Source organism: Erigeron canadensis, chromosome 8, assembly GCF_010389155.1.
Source record: "Erigeron canadensis isolate Cc75 chromosome 8, C_canadensis_v1, whole genome shotgun sequence".
NCBI classification, from domain to species: Eukaryota; Viridiplantae; Streptophyta; class Magnoliopsida; order Asterales; family Asteraceae; genus Erigeron; species Erigeron canadensis.
In genome coordinates, this window is record NC_057768.1 from 12,577 (window position 1) to 35,808 (window position 23,232).

At 35.3% G+C, this 23,232-nt stretch overlaps 1 protein-coding gene across 1 annotated transcript; it reads left to right on the top strand.

The window, feature by feature from the left end:
- Window positions 1–6,475: 6,475 nt before the first annotated feature.
- On the top strand, window positions 6,476–10,347 carry LOC122580313 (putative rRNA methylase YtqB). The gene is made up of 7 exons (XM_043752588.1): window positions 6,476–6,531; window positions 7,326–7,565; window positions 7,652–7,715; window positions 9,085–9,277; window positions 9,366–9,439; window positions 9,558–9,713; window positions 9,980–10,347. Exons 2-7 carry the CDS (start codon window positions 7,397–7,399, stop codon window positions 10,101–10,103), a joined length of 780 nt encoding a protein of 259 aa, XP_043608523.1. The 5' UTR covers window positions 6,476–6,531; window positions 7,326–7,396; the 3' UTR covers window positions 10,104–10,347.
- Window positions 10,348–23,232: the final 12,885 nt, after the last annotated feature.

Consider the following 23,232-nt stretch of genomic DNA (forward strand, 5'->3'; position numbering starts at 1 on the left):
AAATATCATGTCTAAATCAAGAAAAAAGAAAGGAAAAAAGGATCGAAGTGATGAAGAAATTCTTGAAGAACTAAAAAAACATGATCAATCATATATACAAGATTTTGAAGCAAACAAACGCTATGTACAATCATTATACAACCTTAGATCTTCCTCAAAATCGATTCAATCATCCTCTAATGCCCCGATCGCCGATTTAATTGATTCAGCAACCATGCCGCCGCCAAAAACCACCCAGCCGCCGCCGCCAGGTGACTCGCCGCCGCCTCCTTTGGCCGCCGCTGGTCAATTGGTGGCTGGTGGTGGCTCGTTAGGGGATGGAGAGGCTTCTGATCCCCTATTTCTCGATAATTTGCTTGCTTCTAGGGCTGCTCCAACCGAAAAAAACCCTAATTTGGGTCTACCCGCCGTACAGCCACCGCAAACCACCATCGCGCCACCCTCCTTGGCCGCCACTGTTCAATCAAATGATGGGGAGGCGTCGAATTCAAAGATGGATGGCAATCGATTATTATCTCAACCTCAAATTGATGAATTGGATCGAATTTTGGTCGAAAATGGGGATAAAAACCCTAATTTGGGGCGCACCACCATACAGCTACCTCCGGCCACCTCTGAGCAGGTCGGCAGCCACCAGATGAGTCCACATATCGATTGTGAGACCCCGAGAATGGCTGTTCGAATTCAGGACCCACCATTGAGCGAAATTGACAAACATTTCGGTGGTGAACTCGAAACCGACAAATCATGTGATAACCTTTCTTCTGTTGCAACTACCATTGAAAAAGTAGCAGACTCATGGGATAGGAATGTTAATCCAACTGTTGATGATAATAGGGACTTGTATGATTCACCTGGTGAGGATTTGTACTCGACTGTCAACCCACTTTTGCATGATTTGCATGCAAAAGATGGTGCTACTCACGTTTCTCCTATGCCGGATCCTCCATCATTCCCTCCAGGTTCTACTTATTTCAAACCAGCTGCATGTCATGTAAATGACATACATACTGGTATTGAAGAAGTTCAGAAGCATGATATCACCCCAGATAACCTTGATGGACACCCTGACAGTCCCAAGGTCCAGCAGCCTCGTACGTATGCTTCTATTTTCCAAGATGCTGCAAATATTCGCAAGAAAGGTACAGTGAGATTTATTCCCCCTGTTGTTACTGATTCAGGTATATCTAGAGCTGTTATTCTACGTGATCTCTTAATGCAACAAAGTGAATGTTGGAATAATACTCTAGTTGGTCATTTCATTGGTAAACGTCCTGCATTCCCTTTTGTGCAATTTCATGCAAATCGTTTATGGAAAAAGTTTGGTTTGGAAGATGTGATATTGAATGACTAGGATTTCTTTTTGTTTAAGTTCAAGTCTGACCAGGGTCAGTTGCATGTGTTTGAGAATGGACCGTGGTTATTTAATGACATTCCTATAATGCTAAGGAAATGGGAACCTAAAATCTGGTTTGATAAACCAGTTCTCAATAAGGTTTCCATCTGGGTTAACATTTATGATTTGCCAGCTATTATGTGGAATTATGATATTCTCAGCCACTTGGTTAGTTCTATTGGTATCCCTATTGGTGTTGACAGATATACTGTTGAAATGTGTGAGAATAAGAAAGGCAGGGCAGTTTTTGCTAGAGTTTTGGTAGAGTTTGACTCATTGAGAGATATTCCTATGTTTGCTGAGGCTGAGATTTTAGATTCTGTGAGACGGTTCAGACTTGAGTATCATTGGCTACCTCCCAGGTGTTCACATTGTAAGATTTTCGGGCATAAATTTGATGATTGCAGTGTGAGACCAAGAACACAGAAAGAAATGGAAGCCCGTATGACTTCTGCATTTCCAGCATCATAGGTAGGTCCATCAGGGACCAAGGTTGGCCCATCAGGGGCCCAGCAAGCTACTCCAGCAGAGACCCAGAATCAGGATGGGTTTCAAAAGCCCAAGAGACGAAAGAGGAGGCCCAAGAAAGCCCCATCTTTCTCTATGCCTAAGACCAAGGTCATCTATGTCCCTAAAAAGACAAATGACCCTAAGGGTAAGGCCCCAGCTGCTCCCACTCCTGCCACTACAGATTCTTCAGCTCCAATCAGGTTCCCTACTGATCCAGTTCCACAGAGACCACTCCAGATTCGTACAGATACAGTTCCAGATACTTACTCAGGTACACAGGCTCAGACAGACCATGATTCTATACTTACTCCACCTGGTCCTGTTGTTGAGACTAGGAACCAATATGATGTACTATGCCAGTTTAACACTATTGATGTTAGTATTCGCTCGGTTGAGCCTTATTTTCATGCTATACATGCTGCTGGGGGTGATGATGATATGTATGCTGAAGAAGATGTTGAGTCGGATGATGGTTTTGGTCGTTTCATGAAGGTGGACGACTAGCACTGATAGTTATACTAGCACTGATTTATACTCTTATTGTTTAGATTCCAGTAACTCAGTTGGTTCATTTCCTGCACCACGGGTCCCCTTTATCTTATTCTGGGGGCCCATGGGGGCATTACTTTGTAAATGTTTATTGCATTTATAATACATTTTCCTTTATCCAAAAAAAAAAACCCTAAACCCTAAACCCTAAAACCCCAAAACCCCAAAACCCCAAACCCCAAACCCCAAGCCCCAAGCCCTAAACCCCAACCCCAACCCCTAAACCCCAACCCCTAAACCCTAAACCCTAAAAACCCTAAAAAAACACACTTTTTCTCTGGTTGTAGGGCGATCCAAATCCCACAAGGGGGCCGGCCACTCTCAGGCCAAAATCGGGCCACTTTTGGCTATTTTTTTGATCAATCTTTCCATCAATTTGATTCTATTTTCAATTCTCTACAAATCCATGTAATTTTCAATGTCAAGTTCACGTAAAAAGAAAGGGAAAAAAGAAAAAAGAAGTGAAGAAGAAATATTGGAAGAACTAAAAAAACATGATCAATCATATATTCAAGATTTTGAAGCCAATAAACGTTATGTACAATTGTTATACAACCTTAGATCATCATCAAAATCTGTTAATTCATCAAATTCTGTGTCAATTTCCGATTTGAATGCTTCAACCACCTTGCCGCCGCCGTCCACCTCACAACCGCCGCCAACCGCCGCCTTGCCGCCATCTATTCCAGCCACTGCTGGACAAGTGAAGGCTGGTGGAATCAAAAACGGGGTTGGGGCTGCCTCTCCCTCATCCCCGGCTGCTCAATCGATCGATCCACAAAAAGGGGCGGCCGAAACCCTAATTCAATCAACAATCGCCGCCGCCCAGCCACCCTTAACCACCGTTGATTCTCCATCCGCTGCCGATATCCAACAAATTGATGAATTAATGATTAATGAGGGCTTGAAATCGTTGGATGATGGTGAGAAATTAATCTCAAAAGACAAGGTAGTCGAATTGAATAGGCTTTTGGTTGAACATTTGATCAAAAACCCTAATTTTGACTCACCCACCGCAAAACCACCATCGCCCGCCAATATTCCGGCTACTTCAATCCGTGAGGGCCCACTTGAAGTACATGAGGGCTCGATTTCTTGCACACAACCGCGAGCTACATGCTTGGAAGATGTAGATAGTCATTTTGTTGATACACCTGTAAACGACAAACCATGTGATAACATTGAAACATCTTCAGTCGCGGCCACCATTGAAAAAGTGGTTGACTCATGGGATAAAAATGTCGCTACAAGTGTTGATGATGGTAGGGATTTGAATGACTCGTATGATGGTGTCCTGCGTTCGACTTCAGAACAACTTTTGCATGGTTTGCATGCAAAGGTTGGTGATTCTACATTACCTCCTATGCCGGACCCTCCTTCTTTTCCTCCTGATGCTACTTATTTTCAGCTGGCTGCATGTCATGCAAATGACATTCATCCGCGCACCTATGCTTCTATTTTTCAGGATGCTGCTAACATCAGCAAGAAAGGTAAATTGAGATTCATCCCTCCGGTTGTTACTGATTCAGGTATTTCTAGAGCTGTTATTCCATGTGATCTCTTAATGCAACAAAGTGAATGTTGGAACAACACCCTAGTAGGTCATTTCATTGGTAAACGTCCTGCCTTTCCTTTTGTGCAATTTCATGCTAATCGATTATGAAAAAGTTTAGTTTGGAGGATGTGATATTGAATGACCAAGATTTCTTTTTGTTTAAGTTCAAGTCTGATCAAGGTCAGTTGCATGTGTTTGAGAATGGGCCTTGGCTATTTAATGACATTCCTATAATGCTAAGGAAATGGGAACCTAAAATCTGGTTTGATAAGCCAGTTCTCAATAAGGTTTCCCTCTGGGTTAACATTTATGAATTGCCAGCTATTATGTGGAATTATGATATTCTCGGCCACTTGGTTAGTTCTATTGGTGTCCCTATTGCTGTTGACAGATATACTGCTGAAATGTGTGAAAACAAGAAAGGCAGGGCAGTATTTGCTAGAGTTTGACTCATTGAGAGATATTCCTATGTTTGCTGAGGCTGAGATTCTAGATTCTGTGAGACGGTTCAGACTTGAGTATCATTGGCTACCTCCCAGGTGTTCACATTGTAAGATTTTCGGGCATAAATTTGATGATTGCAGTGTGAGACCAAGGACACAGAAAGAAATGGAAGCCCGTATGGCTTTTGCAATTCCGGCATCACTGGTAGGTCCATTAGGGACTAAAATTGGCCCATCAGGGGCCCAACAGGCTACTCCAGCAGAGGCCCAGGATCAGGATGGGTTTCAAAAGCCCAAGAGACGAAAGAGGAGGCCTAAGAAAGCCCCATCTTTCTCTATGCCTAAGCCCAAGGTCATCTATGTCCCTAAAAAGACAAATGACCCTAAGGGTAAGGCCCCAGCTGCTCCCACTCCTACCACTACAGATTCTTCAGCTCCAATCAGGTTCCCTACTGATCCAGTTCCACAAAGACCACTCCGGATTCATACAGATACAGTTCCAGATAATTACTCAGGTACACAGGCTCAAACAGATCATGATTCTATACTTACTCCACCTGGTCCTGTTGTTGAGACTAGGAACCAGTATGATGTACTATGCCAGATTAACACTGATGATGTTAGTATTCCCTCGGTTGAGCCTTATTTTCATGCCACACATGCTGCTGGGGATGATGATGATATGTATGCTGAAGAAGATGTTGAGTCGGATGATGGTTTTGGTCGTTTCATGAAGATGGACGACTAGCACTGATAGTTATACTAGCACTGTTTTATACTCTTATTGTTTAGATTGCTAGTTTGATTATTTATTGGGTTTCTGGACCTGTCCAGTTACTTAGTTGGTTCATTTCCTGCACCACGGGTCCCCTTTATCTTATTTTGGGGGGCTCGTGGGGGCATTACTTTGTAAATGTTTATTGCATTTATGATACATTTTCCTTTATCCAAAAAAAACCCTAAACCCTAAACCCAAACCTAAAACCCAAACCCCAAACCCCAAACCCTAAACCCTAAACCCAAACCCCAAACCCCAAACCCCAACCCCAACCCAAACCCAAACCCCAACTCTAAACCCAAACCGAAACCCTAAACCCTAAACCCTAAACTATAAAATTTAGAGAGAGAAGTTTTAAAAATGCATTTTTTTAAGTGAGTAATGGAAGGAGTGCGGAGGATTAGAGAGAAGTCTAGTTGTAATTTGTTTAAAATGTTTTTTCCTCATTTTTGAAATGATTAAAAAGGAAAACTTTTCTTCCGTGTGCTCTCCTTTTCATTCATAAGTTAAGTAAAGAATACAGTGTAAGAGAAAATAATATATCTAAGTATCTAACTTTAAATCTTGACCATTTAAATTAGGGAAATTTCATATATATCTCATTTTAAAGACATAATTTTATATATGTTTAAATATGTTTTAAAAACATTTTATTTATGCATTAAAAACTTAGGGGTTGTGTAAATACAGTCCTTAGGGTTGTGTTTAAGGTGCATAAACTGTTTGTACATTTACCATGAAAATCAGGGAGCGGACTTTTAATATGCAAGGTACAAGTTTTTTTATGCACGTTAAGTACAACTTTTAGGGCTGTATTTAGCATTTTCCAAAAACTTATACCTGATAACTTATGTTTTTATGAAATTTTCCCTTTAAATTAATAACCAAAATTAACTCTAACCCGTTAAAATAAAAAAGAGTTCTATCTTTTCTATAATAACTAGCATTGTATCCGCGCGATGTGGCGGTGGTTTGGTGGTAACGGTGGCCGTGGTGGTGTTGTTCATGGTGGGTGCAACTCTGTAAGTAATTTGTGTAAATATAATTGATGTAAAAAGATAGTAGATATAATTTAAAAGATAAAAGATTAATGATGCAAATTAATTTATAAAGGTTAAAATGATAATTTATAAAGGGTAAGATTATTGCTCTAGCGATTCTCTCCCATTCTCACATCTCCGGCCCTATCAGGAGCACCACCACCCATCACCTTCGCCCTCTGTATCTTTGTTTCTTCCATAACTATCTGTGTCGTCGCTCACCTCCATCTGTGCCGACACCACAATCTACGACAACAAAGGTTGGTACAATCTTCGCTGCCTTTTTTAAAATCCAAGATATTAGATTTTTCATATTTGATTATTAAAGTTAGGGTTCCTTTCATTTACATGCGTATTGTGATTAGGAGGGTATTGCATATTTAGAGAACATCTTAAATCCACACAAAAGCTGTTCAAAAGTAAAAAATAAAAATTTGGTTCTTTTTATATAAAGGAAAACGAAAAAAGAAAGCCAAGCGAATTATATAAATTTTTGGAGATACAAAAATTTGGTTTTTGACAAGAAGAGGAAAAGGAATACAAAATGTAATTTCTTTCCTTTTTCATTTTAATTAGTTACTTTTTATTTGAAAATTATTGTTGGTGCAACTTCATTAAACTACATGGATGCCCAAGTTAAAAAAGAATAATCTATTGCTGTGGTTTGTAGTGAAGTTATTTAATTATTTTTTTATATTTTTATGTCTGTATAGGTATATGCATGTATTGTAGTATTTCTTACCCTTGGAGTATATGATCTTTATGAGTTGCTAATTGTTACTGCTATGTACTATATTGTTTAGTGGATTTAGTTGAGTTTATTATTGTAATTTGGAATTATTTAATCAAGGTTACTTTCTTAATCCACTAAATACGTGATTAAGTACCGTTGGTGATTAACTGTCAAAGGCTCATTTGTTCATTTTCATTTTATGTTAACTAAACGCTTTTCGCTCTTCGACTTTTATCTCTTCGTGACCGGAGGTCTTTAGTCTCTCTACTATTTTGAGTATAGATAAGACTGTTCAGTGATTGGGTGTTGTTGCTGTTGTAGGAAAAAGAAATAGTTCAACAAGAACTGAAATCCTTGTACATAAATTCCTCATCATCCGATTGGAAACAAAGATGATGCGATGCACAGTTTATCCAGTGGTGGGAAGAAGTTTCCATAAATCTTCTATTTCTTGTTCTCCGATATTAAACTTTATATGGCAGCGCAACAGTTTTTCAATTTCTGCTGGTGCTTGTTCCTCTAATAACTACAAATCAGCTACAGATTCTTCCCCTCTATCTGGTATGTATTATTATGTTTATAATTTCTGTCTGGCTCACATATATATGTTTCATGTTTGTAATAAATTTAATAATAAATAATAATAGGTTTAGAGAGCGTGATGTTGGAGTATATTTTCGGTAAAAAGAAGGCCACACAAGTTGCTCACTCGTAGGTACTTGTTTCTCAACATCAACATTGAATCTGAGGGAGGTTAATCGGGGAAACTCATATTATTAACTTTTATAAGTCTTTAAGGTCATAATCTCTCGATGATTTTTTTGATTAAAATATATATGAAGTGACACCCTTTAGATTTTTCCTGATTCCTAGCTAACAACTCATATTGATTAATGAATACATTTGATAGTCTTCTTTCTACTTTTTGGGATAGAAAGGAAAGAAGGAAGAAAAAAAAAATTCACTTCTAAATTCTGACTATGAGATACGAATACTCCTGACCTCTTGGTAAATTGTACAAGTGAGATGACATTTTACACGTTATAATCCAGGATGAGAATGTCATCTAAAAAGAAAATTTAATGCAACATGCCTCATTATTTTTATAATAATAGCCAAATAACCTTTAACAAACCAAAAACACATCTAAAAAAGTCTTGCCACCAACCATCAATAGATGGATTGGTACTTGGGGTGACTTGAGACTTTGAGGTATTGGGTTTAAATCCTAGTGGTGAGCAAAAGTGCTAGGTATATGAAGAGGCAATTCGCCGTTAAAAAAATAATACTAAAAAAACAAACCCGAGCCAAATACTGATTAGCTAGCTAGGACTGTGGTAAATTTCAATTTTCGACTGGTCATAATCTCTAGGAAATCTTTTGATTAAAATATATGAAGTTTTTGTTTTTCGTGTTTAGTTAATGTGGTTTTAATCTTTCTAACCATGCTTATGTTTAAACTACATTAATTAATTGATTAACTTCTTGTAAATGTTGGGTGACAACATATATATGCACCTCAAGCAAAATGAACATGCACATAGCAAAAAACACAATAAAGTAGGTTACTAGCTGAGAACCTTTCCCCTATCTTGAGTGCCAAATCCACTTTGAAAATCCCTCATTCCATGTTGATAAGAAAAACAGTAAAAACGTTAAAAAGCTTGTCTTATTCGCTCGAAAGTTGGGGATTGTCTTAGCGGCGTGAATCGTTGATTACAGTTTAACTACCTAACCTATGTATCCCTTAGTAGTTGCTACCATGGAAATACTATGGTTAAGCTTGTCATACTTGAGATTGGACATGGGTGCTTAGTACAAAACTCAAATATAAAATGAACTGAACTTAGTACGAGAAACTTAGGTTTATTCGTTTCCGTGGAGTAATAACAAAATGAAACGCCACCTGCTATATTTATATAAGTTTCTATAAATACCAATTTACTTAATATATGTTCTCTAGTTACATGATGAATCTATGTTCCATTTAAAGATATCCACGAATCCTTATAAAAAAACTGTTCTTTCTGGATTCTGCACATCCATGTTTTACAAATTTCTTCTAATTCGTGTATTACAGTATCTGGAAACATGTTGTCCAAAAAGGGGACATAGTTGTGGATGCCACTTGTGGAAATGGTTACGATACCTTGGCGATGGTGTATATGGTTGCTGATAAGTCATGTACCGGCCGTGTTTATTCAATGGACATTCAAGAAACTGCATTACAGAATACCACATCTTTGTTGGATAAATTACTTGATCCTGATGAGGTGCCAATTTTCTTAATTTTCCATTCCTTGTAATCTGTGATATACTTTTGATAAAGTAATTTAGTTTATTTATATTTATTGCTTTCAGAAAGAAATTGTAGATCTCTCTATTAAGTGTCACAGCAAAATGGAAGAAGTTGTTCCAAGGGGCATCATGGTGAGGTATAGAGAAACTCATGTATATGTTATGTACATATTATCAATTACTCCGGTATTAAACTATTATAACTACTATGAATCTATGCCCTTAAAACACCTGCGTGTTGTCTTTTGGGTATAGGCTAGTTGCATTCAACTTGGGATATCTTCCGGGGGGTGACAAAACAATAATTACCAATTCAAAAACAACCCTCCTAGGAATGGAGGCTGCAAGCAGAATCATAGCATCTGGAGGTCTTATCAGCTTGTTGGTTTATGTGGGGCATCCTGGTGGAATGTAATGATACTCTTTCATTATGTTATCAGATATATATATTTTGTATTTCCATGTTTCTTTGAATGATTTTTGCTTCTTAAAAGTATAATATGCAAAGAGAAAAGTACGATTTATTAACATCCATTTTTCAATTTTCTGAGCTATAGAATGATAACATCCAACACTTCTCAACATAATGAGTAATTTTCTGGAGATAGAAGACAGAAAATTGTTTTCCGCTACTAAACCATCTTCAGATTTAAAATCAGAATGTTGATGATATGCAGGGAAGAATATAAGATGGTGGAAGAGTTCGCTTCTAGATTGCCAGTCAATGAGTGGATATGCTGCAAGCTCCAAATGTTGAACCGGCCACTAGCTCCCATAGTTGTTCTATTATGCAAGAGGTAGATGGAGAGGAGATGCGGTTGCCTCTCTAAACTTTAAAAGAAGGATCTTAATTAATTTAATTATTGCAGGTGATTTATTATTGTCTTCCACTTAACGGGATCTGTTTTGTTTTTGTTAGTGTCCTAAATCTGAAAGTGACTTCCAGTAAGGGTCATGTGACACTCTTTTCTCATTGTTTATTGAACCGGTGATGATGCTATTATTGCAGGTATGTTGTTGCAACAAGAGTTTGTTTCTATATATTATCCTATGGTTATTTTTTAAGATGATTAGAATGCGAATGGTCTCATACATTTTGGTCATGCTTTTAAGTTGTTCCAAAAGAAAACTTAATATTTGACGTGTTGTGGCCAATGTTTTGAAAATCATGTTGGACTCTAAACTGGTCAAATCGGAGTCGGACTAGACTATATATAAAATAAGCAAGTAACACCCATTGTCGTCTTTTATGGAGTTTGGGTCTCAATACCCCGATGGTATGTAGCCTTGTCCTTACCTGAGGTATATAGGATTTATCTAAGATTGAAAAGAACCGCTGGTTTGTAAGTCATGAGGATAAATACTGACCTATTGTCTCGTTAACCACATGTTCCAATTTTTTTGGGTTTCCGACGAGACTATGTATATGTAGTAATAATTAGGAGTCAGGCCGGACTATTTATACATAATAAAATTCTGTAGTCGCACAATGCACTAGTGACAATTTGCAGCGCATGAGATGTCATGACGGTGATAATTTACACGTGATAAGCATTTTCTACTATGTAGGATTTTTACTGACGGATTTAAATTGTCAAATATTCCTTAGAAATTCACTTGTTAAATAATCAAAGTGCTTACACTTGTCTAGGTTAATGCTATGTTTGCTTACCGATTGATGAACAATGTCGCTAAGTTAACTATTGATATCACCAATTGCATTGTTAAAGAAGAAAACAGTGATCCTAACTTGACAATTGTTGAATCATTTACCTTTGATACTACAAAAAACAATGTCTTCTATAAGTACCTAAAAATGTTATGAACTGTACACATATGTTTATGTTGTTTAATGAATTACTTAGATACTTAGTGTATGTAACGAATTTTAAAATCCCGGTTATTGGATGTATCTGTTAAATAAAAAGCTTACAAGTGGCGGAATACTCGGATACATATTGTAATCAGGATTTTGAAAGTTCATTACATAAAATAAACATCCGAGTAGTTTATTGCGCAACATAAAGATTCGTGTATACTTCATTACACTCTCAAATACTAATCCCATTTATCTGTTGTAGAAACGGATAGTTAACATAGAGGCAATTCAGTGTTGCTGAACTAAAGAATGTATCTGTTTGGTAAAGATTATCCGAGTTAGACTTTATTTTAGAAAACCAATATTAGAGGTACCAAGACAGGCAAGGGCCAAGGACCCCTATAAAATCAACATGAATCTAGTGATTCTAGTCTAACAAAACAAAAATTATACTACATGACAAATAGATTAATCAAGCAACACATGCACCTCTTTATGAATCGGGTAGTGGGCTCTTCAACTTCAAGAACTTCACCATCATTCGAATGGGCTGAATCATTTTCTGTAGTTGAAACGTTTGTGTATTTATTTGTAAATATATTAAAAAATAATTTTGAAGTTGAAATATTAAGTGAGTTCTGTATTTTCAATTTTGATTCTCATCGGTTTGGTTGGGTATCCGAGCTTTTGTTATATAAAAGTTCTTTCACGCTCATGTCACGTCGAGGTACTACTGAATCAAAAACTGACTGTTGGCGGGTCGTTGCTTTTCTTTCTGTTACTTCGAAGAGTTTAAGGCTTGAAAGCAATTGAATTGAGGTCTTTAAAGCAATTATGTATAATTTGATCCCATTTATTCGTGAGGATAGTAAATTTAGCTACTGGGTATATGAATTAGTTGTTGGGTCGGATTCTCTGTTGTGTTATCAAAGTCTGCATTATGACTAGTCCAACTAGTCAGACACATTTCAGGTTTACCTAAGGTCTTGAGTTCTTGAGTTCGATCTTTAGGGATGGCAAGTCTTGGAGTTTTTTTGCTCCGAATATTTGTAACGGCCCATGGTCAACATTTTGTTGTTTAGAGTACGTGCAAGACTTCACCATTATAGGGTGAGGTTTCCCTGATGTCCATAATATTAATGCATTTATATCATCCACAAAATTAACACTAATCTGTTCACTTTTTTTTTTACAAAATAAAAGGGTTTTTAGTTTCTGAATTGAAGTGCATATTAGGTCCAAATTTATGATCACTAAAATGAGCTATGAGGATTTCCTCAACAATTATTTTTCGTAAATATTTTAAGAGTTAAATGCTCGTATGGTCCTTGTGGTTTGTCAATGTTTACAACTGACAGTCCCTCCCTGTTTTTTTTAGTAACAATCCCTTGACTTCTAACTTCCAGTTTCGTTACAAGTGCGGTCCAATTTGATGGATCCGTCTAATGAGAGCCTTTAAATGCCCCATGAGCCCCTCACATGAGGGGTAGAAATGACCTTTTATACATCTCATCCGCTTTATATATTTTTTTTCCCTTTGCTTTTTTTGTGTAGACATCATCACCAACATTAAATTTGTATCAACAAAGCTAAGGTTATTTCAAATGGAGGTGTTCTTGGATGCCCTTAATTGTCTTTGGATATCCTTCACCGTTGAACTTTGGCCAAAACTGATTATTTTTTGAAGGACGCTCTTACGTAAGGGCATGCCTTTACTTGTCCTTAACTAATATTTTTTTGTTTTTAGTGGAGTTAAGGGATATGTAAGGATATTTGTATAGTTGGAGATAAAATATAGAATTTGAAAGATTTATAAGGATGTGTAAGAATTTGTAAAGATATGATGTGACAACTCAAAGACGCTGAAAAGCGTCCTTAGCATTGGAGATAGCCTAATAGCCATCAACATCTAAGCTTAGATGGGGAACCTCTCACATTCAAATATTTTAATATTTTTTGTATTTCAAATAAAACCATGGGCCCCCATGACTTTATGATTAAAAAAATAATGCGAATGGTTCCCCATCTAAGCTTAGATGAGGGACAACCCTATATTTATTTCCCCATATATATATATATGGAGTATGTGGCTGTTAGATACCCAAATTGGGTGTAAAACCCTTCACATCTTGCTTTTTTAATCAATGAAAATCAGGGGCCCAGGCATTTATACATATATATATATATATATATATTAAAATATTGGTATGTGAGGGGTTCTACACCCAAGCTTGGGTATCTAACAGCCATATACTCCACTCCGGTGAGAACACTCTTAAAATAAGAACGGTGAGAACACCTTAAAAACATCATTTTGATGCATTAAAAGTCCATAAAACTAACATAGTGTATAACTAATTATTATTATTTAAGTGTTTAACAATACATTCATCCGTCAAAATCGAAATAATCATGTTTTTTGTTTTGTGCATCCATCTTTGATGCATATTCATCAAAATTATGCATCCAACAAAAACCGTGATTCTTTCGATTTTGATGAATCAATGTGTTGTTAAACACTTAAATAATGATAATTAGTTATGCACTATGTCGGTTTTATGAACTTTTAATGCATCAAAATGATGATTTTAAGGTGTTCTCACCGTTCTTATTTTAAAACTGTTCTTATTTGATTGTCCCCCTATATATATATATATATATATATATATATAGTTAGGTTATTGTGAGAACTTTATTTTTGTCGAGAACTATGAGAACTATTTAAAACCATCTGATTAGATTAATCAATGGTTATTAATAGATGATGACATATTTGTAATTATTGTAAATTCAAATTAATTTACAAATAAATAAGAATTAGAAAAGGACATAATAGGAAAATTTAAAAAGTGGCATACGTACAAACGGTTGAGATAAACATGGAGCTTTTTAGTTTGCAAGTCAACTTTCTTTTTAGTATTATTAATATTAATGATAATAATTAAAAATAAATACAAACTTTTAATTATTCAATAAAGATTTTGTAAAATTTAAAGAACAAGTAAATTCTTCTTTTATTATTATTATTATTATTATTATAGGTATTTAGTTTAATTTTATTAATTATTTAATATATTTTCATAACATAGGATTATAACATGTGATAATATTTAACTAATGAACATTTGCCACAAAAGTATACTTTGAAAATCATAATTATTTGGGTGGTATACATGTGGATAATTTTATTCACATGTGTTCATAGATATCTTTAACTATAAAACTTTCAATTGGTACACATGATTTAACTTGTACACATGTGTAATAATTTTAAAAATTATAAATTTTTTAACTAATACACATGTAAATGATCTTATTCACAAGTGTATATTAATTTTAACTATAAAACTTTTAACTAGTACACATGTTTTAACTGGTATATACATATAATAATTTTAAAGACTATAAACTGTTAAACTTTTACACGTGTTTTAATAATATAATATTATATGATTACATTTAACTCGTGAGCAAATTGTAAAATTATAACTTTGTTTTAGTCTAAACATATGTGTTCCACAATGTATAACGTTTATATATATAGGTTATAGCTTTCCCTTTGGTTCAGCACTTCAGTGTGAATGGATATGGTAAACATGTTAAAAAAAAATTTAATGTGTTGTTTACGTACGCAGATGGTCTAAGGATTTTAATTTTTTTGTAACTGCCTATTATTAATGGAGGACCTATTCATGGGGGATTTTTATTTATATTTAATAATTAATTAAATTGTATTAATTAAGTGACATAATTACCCCTAAACATATTAATTAAATATTAGTTCTCGCAGTTCTCAACAATTACTTGGTTCTCATTTTATCTTTTTACTATATATATATATAGTGGCCATCCAATAAGAAAAAATTAAATAAGAACAGTAAGAACAATTTTGGGCCTTAGGATATTATGATCTATGGTTGAGATTAATTGAATGATATTTTAATTTAAATAAAGGGAAAAAAGGGCAATATTGGAATATAAGAAAAAGAAAAAAAAAACACGTTTACACTTTAGAAAAAAAAATAGAAAAGAGAAAAAAAGGAAAACAATAACTGCCATATATAACCGACATCCATGTAATCGTGTACCATGTTTCCATATTGTAATTTTGCATTCAATTAACAATTAACTTGTTTTACATATTGATGATTGTCTTTTAATAATAATATAATAAATTTTTAGATTCTAAACTTTTTTGTTTTATGGATGAAAACATGTTGGTTTGAATTGTACATTTCTTATATTTATTTTATGTATATTCAAAATTTCGTACATTCATATTCTTTATATATACAGAGATAAATATAAAATTTGGTGCATCCATGATTTATTACAAAAAATACTATATATGTAAAATTGTTAGCCTTAAAATTTTTATGTATATCTATAATTTGGTGCATCCACAATTGTTTATGTGTATGTAAAACCTTTTACATCCATTATTTATAATTATACTTTTGTGAATCTATAAATTTATAATTTGTGCATCCATAAAGTTAATGCATCCACCATTGTTTATGCATATGTAAAACTTTTTGCATTCATTATTTATAATTATAATTTTGTGAATCTATAAATTTATAATTTGTGCATCCATAAATTTGATGCATCCACCATTGTTTGTGTATGTAAACCTTATGCATCCATAATATATAGTTTATAACCTTGTGCATCCATTATTTATAATTTATAATTTTGTACATCCATAAATTTATTCTAGAAAATTAAAAAGGATAAAACAACTAATGGTATAAATTTTGTTATTTAAAAAATTAATGTGTTTAATTTAATTGCAATCAAATAAATTGAAATGGAAGTTTTTTTTTTCTCTAAAAAGAACTAGAATAATAGGTGGTTACACTTTCAAATTAATTGAAAAATAAAATCCATCCCATGTTAAAATTCCTATTTTACCCCTTATTCTCACCATTCTTATTTTAAACATGTTCTTACTGGAAAGTTACCCTATATATGAGAGTCATCTAATAAGAACCAAATTAAAATAGGAACAAGTGAGAACCAATCATAAATGGCCACATCATTAGCATTTTAAGAGGATAATATTGGAATTTAAAACTGACAGTTTTTTTCTAATAATAAAACGGTTATAGAACAAGCTTTTTATTCTATCAAAATTAATTTAATCAAACTTTCCGTACAGTGCATGTTGCTATATTTTGAAAAAATTGACTTGATACTTCATACTTTATATATGTCAGATGAAGAATAGCGACAATCAATAAAGTAGTAAATTTTTTGTTTTTGTTTTTGGATGCACAAATACAACATCAATTAATTTAGGATGCATAGTTATATATAAGGATGCACAATTATATCAAATGGAGAATAGCGGCAACCAATAAACTAGTAATTTTATTTTTGTTTTTGGATGCACAAATACAACATTAATTGATTTAGGATGCACAATTATATCTAAGGATGCACAATCGAATATTAATTTGGATGCAAATGTCGGAAACATGATCCACACGTAGACTAACCAACCATTAATTTTGAAAACTTCCACATAAAATGAAACTGCCATGTACGTGTGTTATGTTTAAGTATTTTCTTTTTCTTTTTGGATTTTTTAATTACCATATTGTCCTTAAACATTACATGCAAATAGACAATTTTGCCATTAATTAAAAGTCTTCTTACAAAAATGCCACTCATCATCTTAGATGTTCATTTTTTTCTTCTGAAGGACCAAAATTGTTCTCACCATTTTTATTTTAAATCTGTTCTCACTAGAAAGTTATATATGTATATATATATATATAAGAAAATGGAGTATGTGGCTGTTAGACAACCAAACTTGGGTGTAGAACCACTCACATACTAATTTTTTAATATATATATATAAATGTTTGGCCTCATGCTTTTTATGGATTAAAAAAACAAGATGTGAGGGGTTTTACACCCAAGTTAGGTGTGTAGATGCAGATTCGTGTGACAATCGCAACATAGATTTGATTATTGTTTTTGTTTTAGGAATTATGTTTGTAATCATTTAAATAAGAACTTCCGTTGGTATTTAATGATTACGTTTGAACTTCAATATTATATCTGTTTGTGTGTTATATATTGTTTTGTAGGTACAAGAACATAGAATCAAGGTTTATAAGTGTCGTAGGATACTTAAACGATGATTGGATGTTATGTACAGTTCAAACGAAGTCAAACAAAGAACCAAGGGGTCGAACCTCATGCTGACGTCATCAGCATGAAGGATCAACCTCATGCTGACGTCAGCGTGAGGGAGACCGATTGGTTGATTGTTAATCGGGCCTAATACTTCGATTAAGGCCTAAGCCCACACGAACCAAAACCCTACTAGTATAAATACAAACCTAATCTACGAAATTAGGTTAGTTGTTAATTTAATATTGAACGAATTTACGAATCTAGGTGACTTGTTGCTCGTGTGACCTCCTACACGAACCACGAGCTTCGTGCACATCCTTAGGTTGATTAATTGCTCATTAATCAACAAAAGGAAATAGCAATCTAGTTATCTCAAGAGGATTCCACACTCTTGACATAACGAAACACGTCTTATTCGATCCATACAACCATAGGATCTTACAAGTGGTATCAGAGCCCTAAGGTTGATTACCAGAAGGTGTAAGATCGTTTGATTAGCTTTGATTGCAAGTTCGTTTCGAATTTCGTGATTATAAGCATTTTCGTGCTCTTCTTCGTGTGACCTCGTGCATACGTCAGCACGAGGTGAACTTCGTGTATTGCTTACGTCAACTGTCAGCTCGTGTCACGTGTGCCTCGTGTGACTTCGTGTGTCGGCTCATGTCACGTGTGCCTCGTGTGACTTCGTGTGTCGGCTCGTGTCACGTGTGCCTCGTGTGACTTCGCAACATACGAACTTCTTGTTATTTCATTTAATTTGATTTAAAAAGATTCGAAATGACTACCATACCAGCTGCTGCAAATTCACCAAATGCCCTACTTACTAGTCAGATGATCATGCACGATCATGAAGTTGGTCGTGGAAACACACCTCCGAAGTTGTTCCGTATGGAAAACTATTAGATGTGGAAAAGACGTTTCGAAGATTATATTCGTCTGAATGATATGGAAATGTGGCTTATGATAACTCAAGGTTTCGATTGGCCTACTTATGAAAAGAATGGAGTAATCAGGAAACATACATATACTGATATGCCAGTTGAAGAGAGGAAAAGGTACGAAGTTGAGGGAAAAGCCTTATCGACACTTACTATGGCCTTACCTCAGGAAAGTGTACATCTATTTAAAAAGTACACTACTTCAAAGGACTTATGAGGGCGATGCTACTTTGAAGAGAAATTGTATCAAACTTCTCAAGCGGCAATATGAAGCCTTCAATGGACTGAAAGGAGAATCTCTTGATGAGATTATAGCTCGATTCAGTCATTTGACTATTGAGTTGTCATATTTTGAAGTTGTGTATCCTCAAACTGAGTTAGTTGACAAGTTTTTGGATTCACTAACAAAAGCATGGACTGATTATGTGCATCATCTTCAAGATGACAAAGAATATAGTTCATGGGACTTTGAAATGGTAGTTTCAAAACTTACAAACAGAGATATGAAAAGAAAGATCAAAGAAACTCATTTTGATTTCACTCAAGATCCATCTCTATATCATGCCAACACTGTTCATTTGGCAAGTAATAGCTCAGGTAATGCATTTCTAAGTGGTGCTGATGCAACACCAATAGTAGATCCAGATGGTCTTGTTGGGTATGTTGCTTATGACAATGTGAATACTAATGTCAAAAGCAATGCACAATCCTTCCACTCTATGCCAATGAGTATGAGTTCTGCAGAAGGTAGAATGAGTATTTACTCAGCTTTTTGCACTGCTCATGAAGCATTTATTGGAGGAAAAGTAACTGATCCTGCACTGATCGATGGGGATTACAATCAGATAGATCCTCATGATTTAGAAGAAATGGATTTACAATGGCAGCTAGCTATGCTTACCATCAAGGTCAGAAGATTCACTCGGAGAACTAGGAGACCTATAGGTAATGGCACTAAAGGTTTTGACAAATCCAAGGTGAAATGTTATAATTGCGATGGATTTGGTCATTTTGCAAGAGAGTGTCAACGACCTAAGAGGTTGGATAGTACCGTTGCCGGTCGTCAGAATTACAATCAAGGCGGTATTACTCCTCCACCAAATCAAAAGACTCAAGCAATGATTACATATCCTGCTACTCCACAACAATCTGTTTCTACACCATTCTTGGAATCCAAGGTTGTTGTTGTCCAAAATCCAGATGGTACTTATCAATGGGATACACAAACTGAAGATACCTCAAATCATGCTTACATGGTTGAAGTTTACGATGAGGTAGCTGCAACGATTGACTATGTTGTATACTCAAGTGAAGAAAGTGCATCTAAGATAGTAAAGCAGAATGTACGAAATGTTGTTGAGACTGTAAGATCTGAGAGTGAAGTTATGACAGCGGTAAAAGCATCTGAAGAAAATGTTGAGTCATCTTATCTAGTTGATGACATGTCTAATAAGAGCATTGAAGATCAAATGAAGAACTTTGTGATACCTGAAGGTATGACAACTGAAGATGTCGTTGCATACATGGCAGATTGCAAGGCTGCAGATCAAAAGGTATCTTGTTCTTTATTTTCAATTATTGATGTTTGTAAAATGGTGTCTGATTTGAAGTTAGAAGTATTAAAGCTTAGTGAAATTGTAACTAGTCTTAATACTGAAAACGCTATTCTTTAGAAGGAAAGTAATGTCTAAAGATTCAGTTTTATTTCCACAACAAAATCACCAACAGATTGAGTTAGATTTTGATTCTAATGAAGTAGTCTCTTATACTCTTAAAGACTGTGAAACAATTTTTCTTGATAAAGAAGTTTCAGTAACTAGGATACACCCTAAATCTATAATTGATAAAGTCTGGTGTGTGGATAATAAAGAAGAATGGTTGGCAGAACAAATTCCATATAAGGATAGACACTATGCTCCATTTAAGCCTGTAAGAACTATGGAAGAAACGGTAAAGACTTTAGATACCATAGATGAAATGAAGGTTTATGGAATACCAATCCCTGAAATAGCTTATGATCATCCTAAGAAACAGACTAAAAAGTGTTATACTTGTCGGGAAAGATGTCATCTAGCTAATGAATGTCCAAATAAGAAGGACAAAAATTCAAAGAATGATATTCAAGTCATGTCAAAGGATGACATTGGAACTTCTAAAGGGAAGGGTAAATTAGTTGATTTGGTAACTTCACCCAAATTTATGAGTGCATATAAAAGAAAATATCATGAGGATTATGCTAAACGACATCATGATGAGAAAAATGCACAAAATTACGTGAAGTTTCTCAGATCAAGCAATTATGGAGATTTAGATCAGTTGAATGAACAGTCGAGGTTATATTTGAGTAGTTCATCTCCTCAAAGGATGCAATTTACAACTAAAGATATTGCAACTCATAACAATAGATCTAAGACTCCGAAACGACAGGGACCTTCACAGAATACTACTACTAGTAGTGGAAGTCCGAGTCGTTCTCGTACACCTCAAAGGAGTAATTCACCTAGGAAAAATGCTCAACAGATCCGATCACCACCTACTAGAATTAATAGTTCGTCTAAATTCTATGATCGGTTAGGGAGTCAGCCTAGATTTGGTTCTCATTCACCAAGGAATTCTCCTCCCAAGGCTTGTTTCAGTTCACCAAAGAAACAGTCAAAGACATCATCCTCATCCAAGGCTCCAATACAGAGCGATGGATATTGGACCGAATTAATTATAAGAGATGAATTCGGTAAACCTAAACCTTAGAAGGTTTGGGTTCCCTTCAGAAACTAACCATCTTATTGTCTGATGTGTAGGGAGAACCAAGGAAGCCTATCAGTCTTTGGTATGTTGACAGTGGATGCTCTCGGCACATGACAGGGGACAAAAATGTGTTGTCCAATTATGAAGATGTTATTGGTTCATATGTTAGTTTCGCAGGTCCTAAGGGCGGCAACATCTCGGGCCAAGGTGATGTTGTCAATGGGAAGATTACGCTGGAGAAAGTCAATTATGTGGAACAATTATCTCATAATCATTTGAGTGTTTCTCAGATTTGTGACAAGAGAAATCATGTCCAATTTACTGAGAAAGAAGCACTTATTTTGAAGTCGGGATATGTTATTCCTGAAGACTGGATCCTGCTTAAAGCTCCTAGGAAGAGAGACATCTATGGCCTTGTGTTAGGTGTTGATAATCCTAAGGAGTCAGTTTGCTTATTGACTAAAGCAAACGAATCTGAATCTTTACTATGGCATAGAAGAATGGGACATATTCATTTCCGAAAGATGAATGAAATTGTGAAACATGGTTTGGTTGAAGGTGTTCCAATGAAACGGTTTGAAATGGAAGACAAATGTGTACCTTGTCTGAAAGGGAAACAACAAAAGTCTGCCCATAAACCGAAGCAAGTAAATTCTATTGCCAACCCATTTGAGCTACTTCATATGGATTTATTTGGTCCAGTGAATGTAAGAAGTATCGGTGGGATGTATTACTTTTTGGTGGTTACTGATGATTACTCAAGATTCTCATGGGTATTCTTTCTTCAGTCGAAAGATGAAACTCCACAGATTTTGATAAATTCTTTGTCGAAACTGAAAATGTTTATGGAGTTCGTATCAAGAGAATCAGGAGTGACAACGGAACTGAATTCAAGAATAAAATGTTGGAAGTCTATTGTTTGTCCAAGGGAATTCAACATCAATTCAGTACACCGTATGAACTACAATAGAATGGAGTTGCTGAAAGAAAGAATAAGACTCTAATCGAGACAGCCAGAACAATGCTAGCTGATTCAGGGCTTCCTACTATGTTTTGGGGGGAGGCAGTGAATACAGCTTGTCATATTTTGAATAGGGTTTCTGTAGTTAAGCGTCATAATAAGACATGCTATGAGCTTCTACATAAACGGAAACCAAACTTACAGAATGTTGAACCATTTGGTGTACCGTGTACTTTCTTGAAATATCTACCTCAGTCAAAGTTTGATCCAAAGGTTGAAGAGGGATTTTTCATGGGTTATAAACCGGGTACTTCAATTCGACGGGTTTACAAATTAACCGGCATAGTTGACTTGGGTACTAATGTCAAGATTGTCAGTCATAAGCCCGTTGTACATTCTGGATCTGTCAAGAATTTTGATTATGACAGCGTATTTCGTTCTTTACACGGTCCTGCTTCTTATTCAGATTCTGAAACAGTCGACGATGTGATCATTTTAAGAGATCATTTGGACTATACTCCTATTCCTACATCTTTTCATGCTCCGAATGTCGATACTACTCCGACCAAAGTTCAGTCTTCTACTGTTGTTGGTGAAAGTAGTAAGGACAAGAATAAGTCAACAGATTCAGATAATAGTGAACCTGAGAACACTACACCACTTACTCTGTCAAAGGTTTCATTGCCTGATGATGATCCTATATCTGAAGAATCGGAAAATGATTTTAGTTCTCCAGAGTTGCAGATTCAAACGAACTTAGGAGAAAATCTAAATGTTAATTCGGTTCCTCAATATAGAATAAATAAGGATCATCCAGTTTCAAATAATCTTGGTGATGCTTCAAAGCCTGTTCGAACTAGAAATGAGTTGAATGAAGAGATGACTAGTTTGTTTTGTGAAGTTAAAGACACTGGATTGATAACTGAGTGTTTATATTCTGGTTTCATTTCACAAGTAGAACCAAAGAATATTAAGGCGGCACTTCAAGATCCTTGTTGGGTTGAAGCTATGCAAGAAGAATTAGCTCAATTCTAAAAACTTGGAGTTTGGGAGTTAGTAGATGTGCCTAGAGGTAAGGAACCGATTGGAACTCGTTGGGTATTCAAATGCAAACGAGATGACAAAGGGGTCGTTAATAGAAATAAGCCATGTTTGGTTGTTCAGGGGTTTGCACAACGAGAAGGATATGACTATAACGAAACTTTTGCACCAGTTGCTAGGATTGAAGCTATAAGGTTATTTTTAGCCTATGCTAGTTTCAAAGGTATAAAGGTGTATCAGTTAGACGTTAAGAAGACCCTAATTATCCAAGAAGAGCAT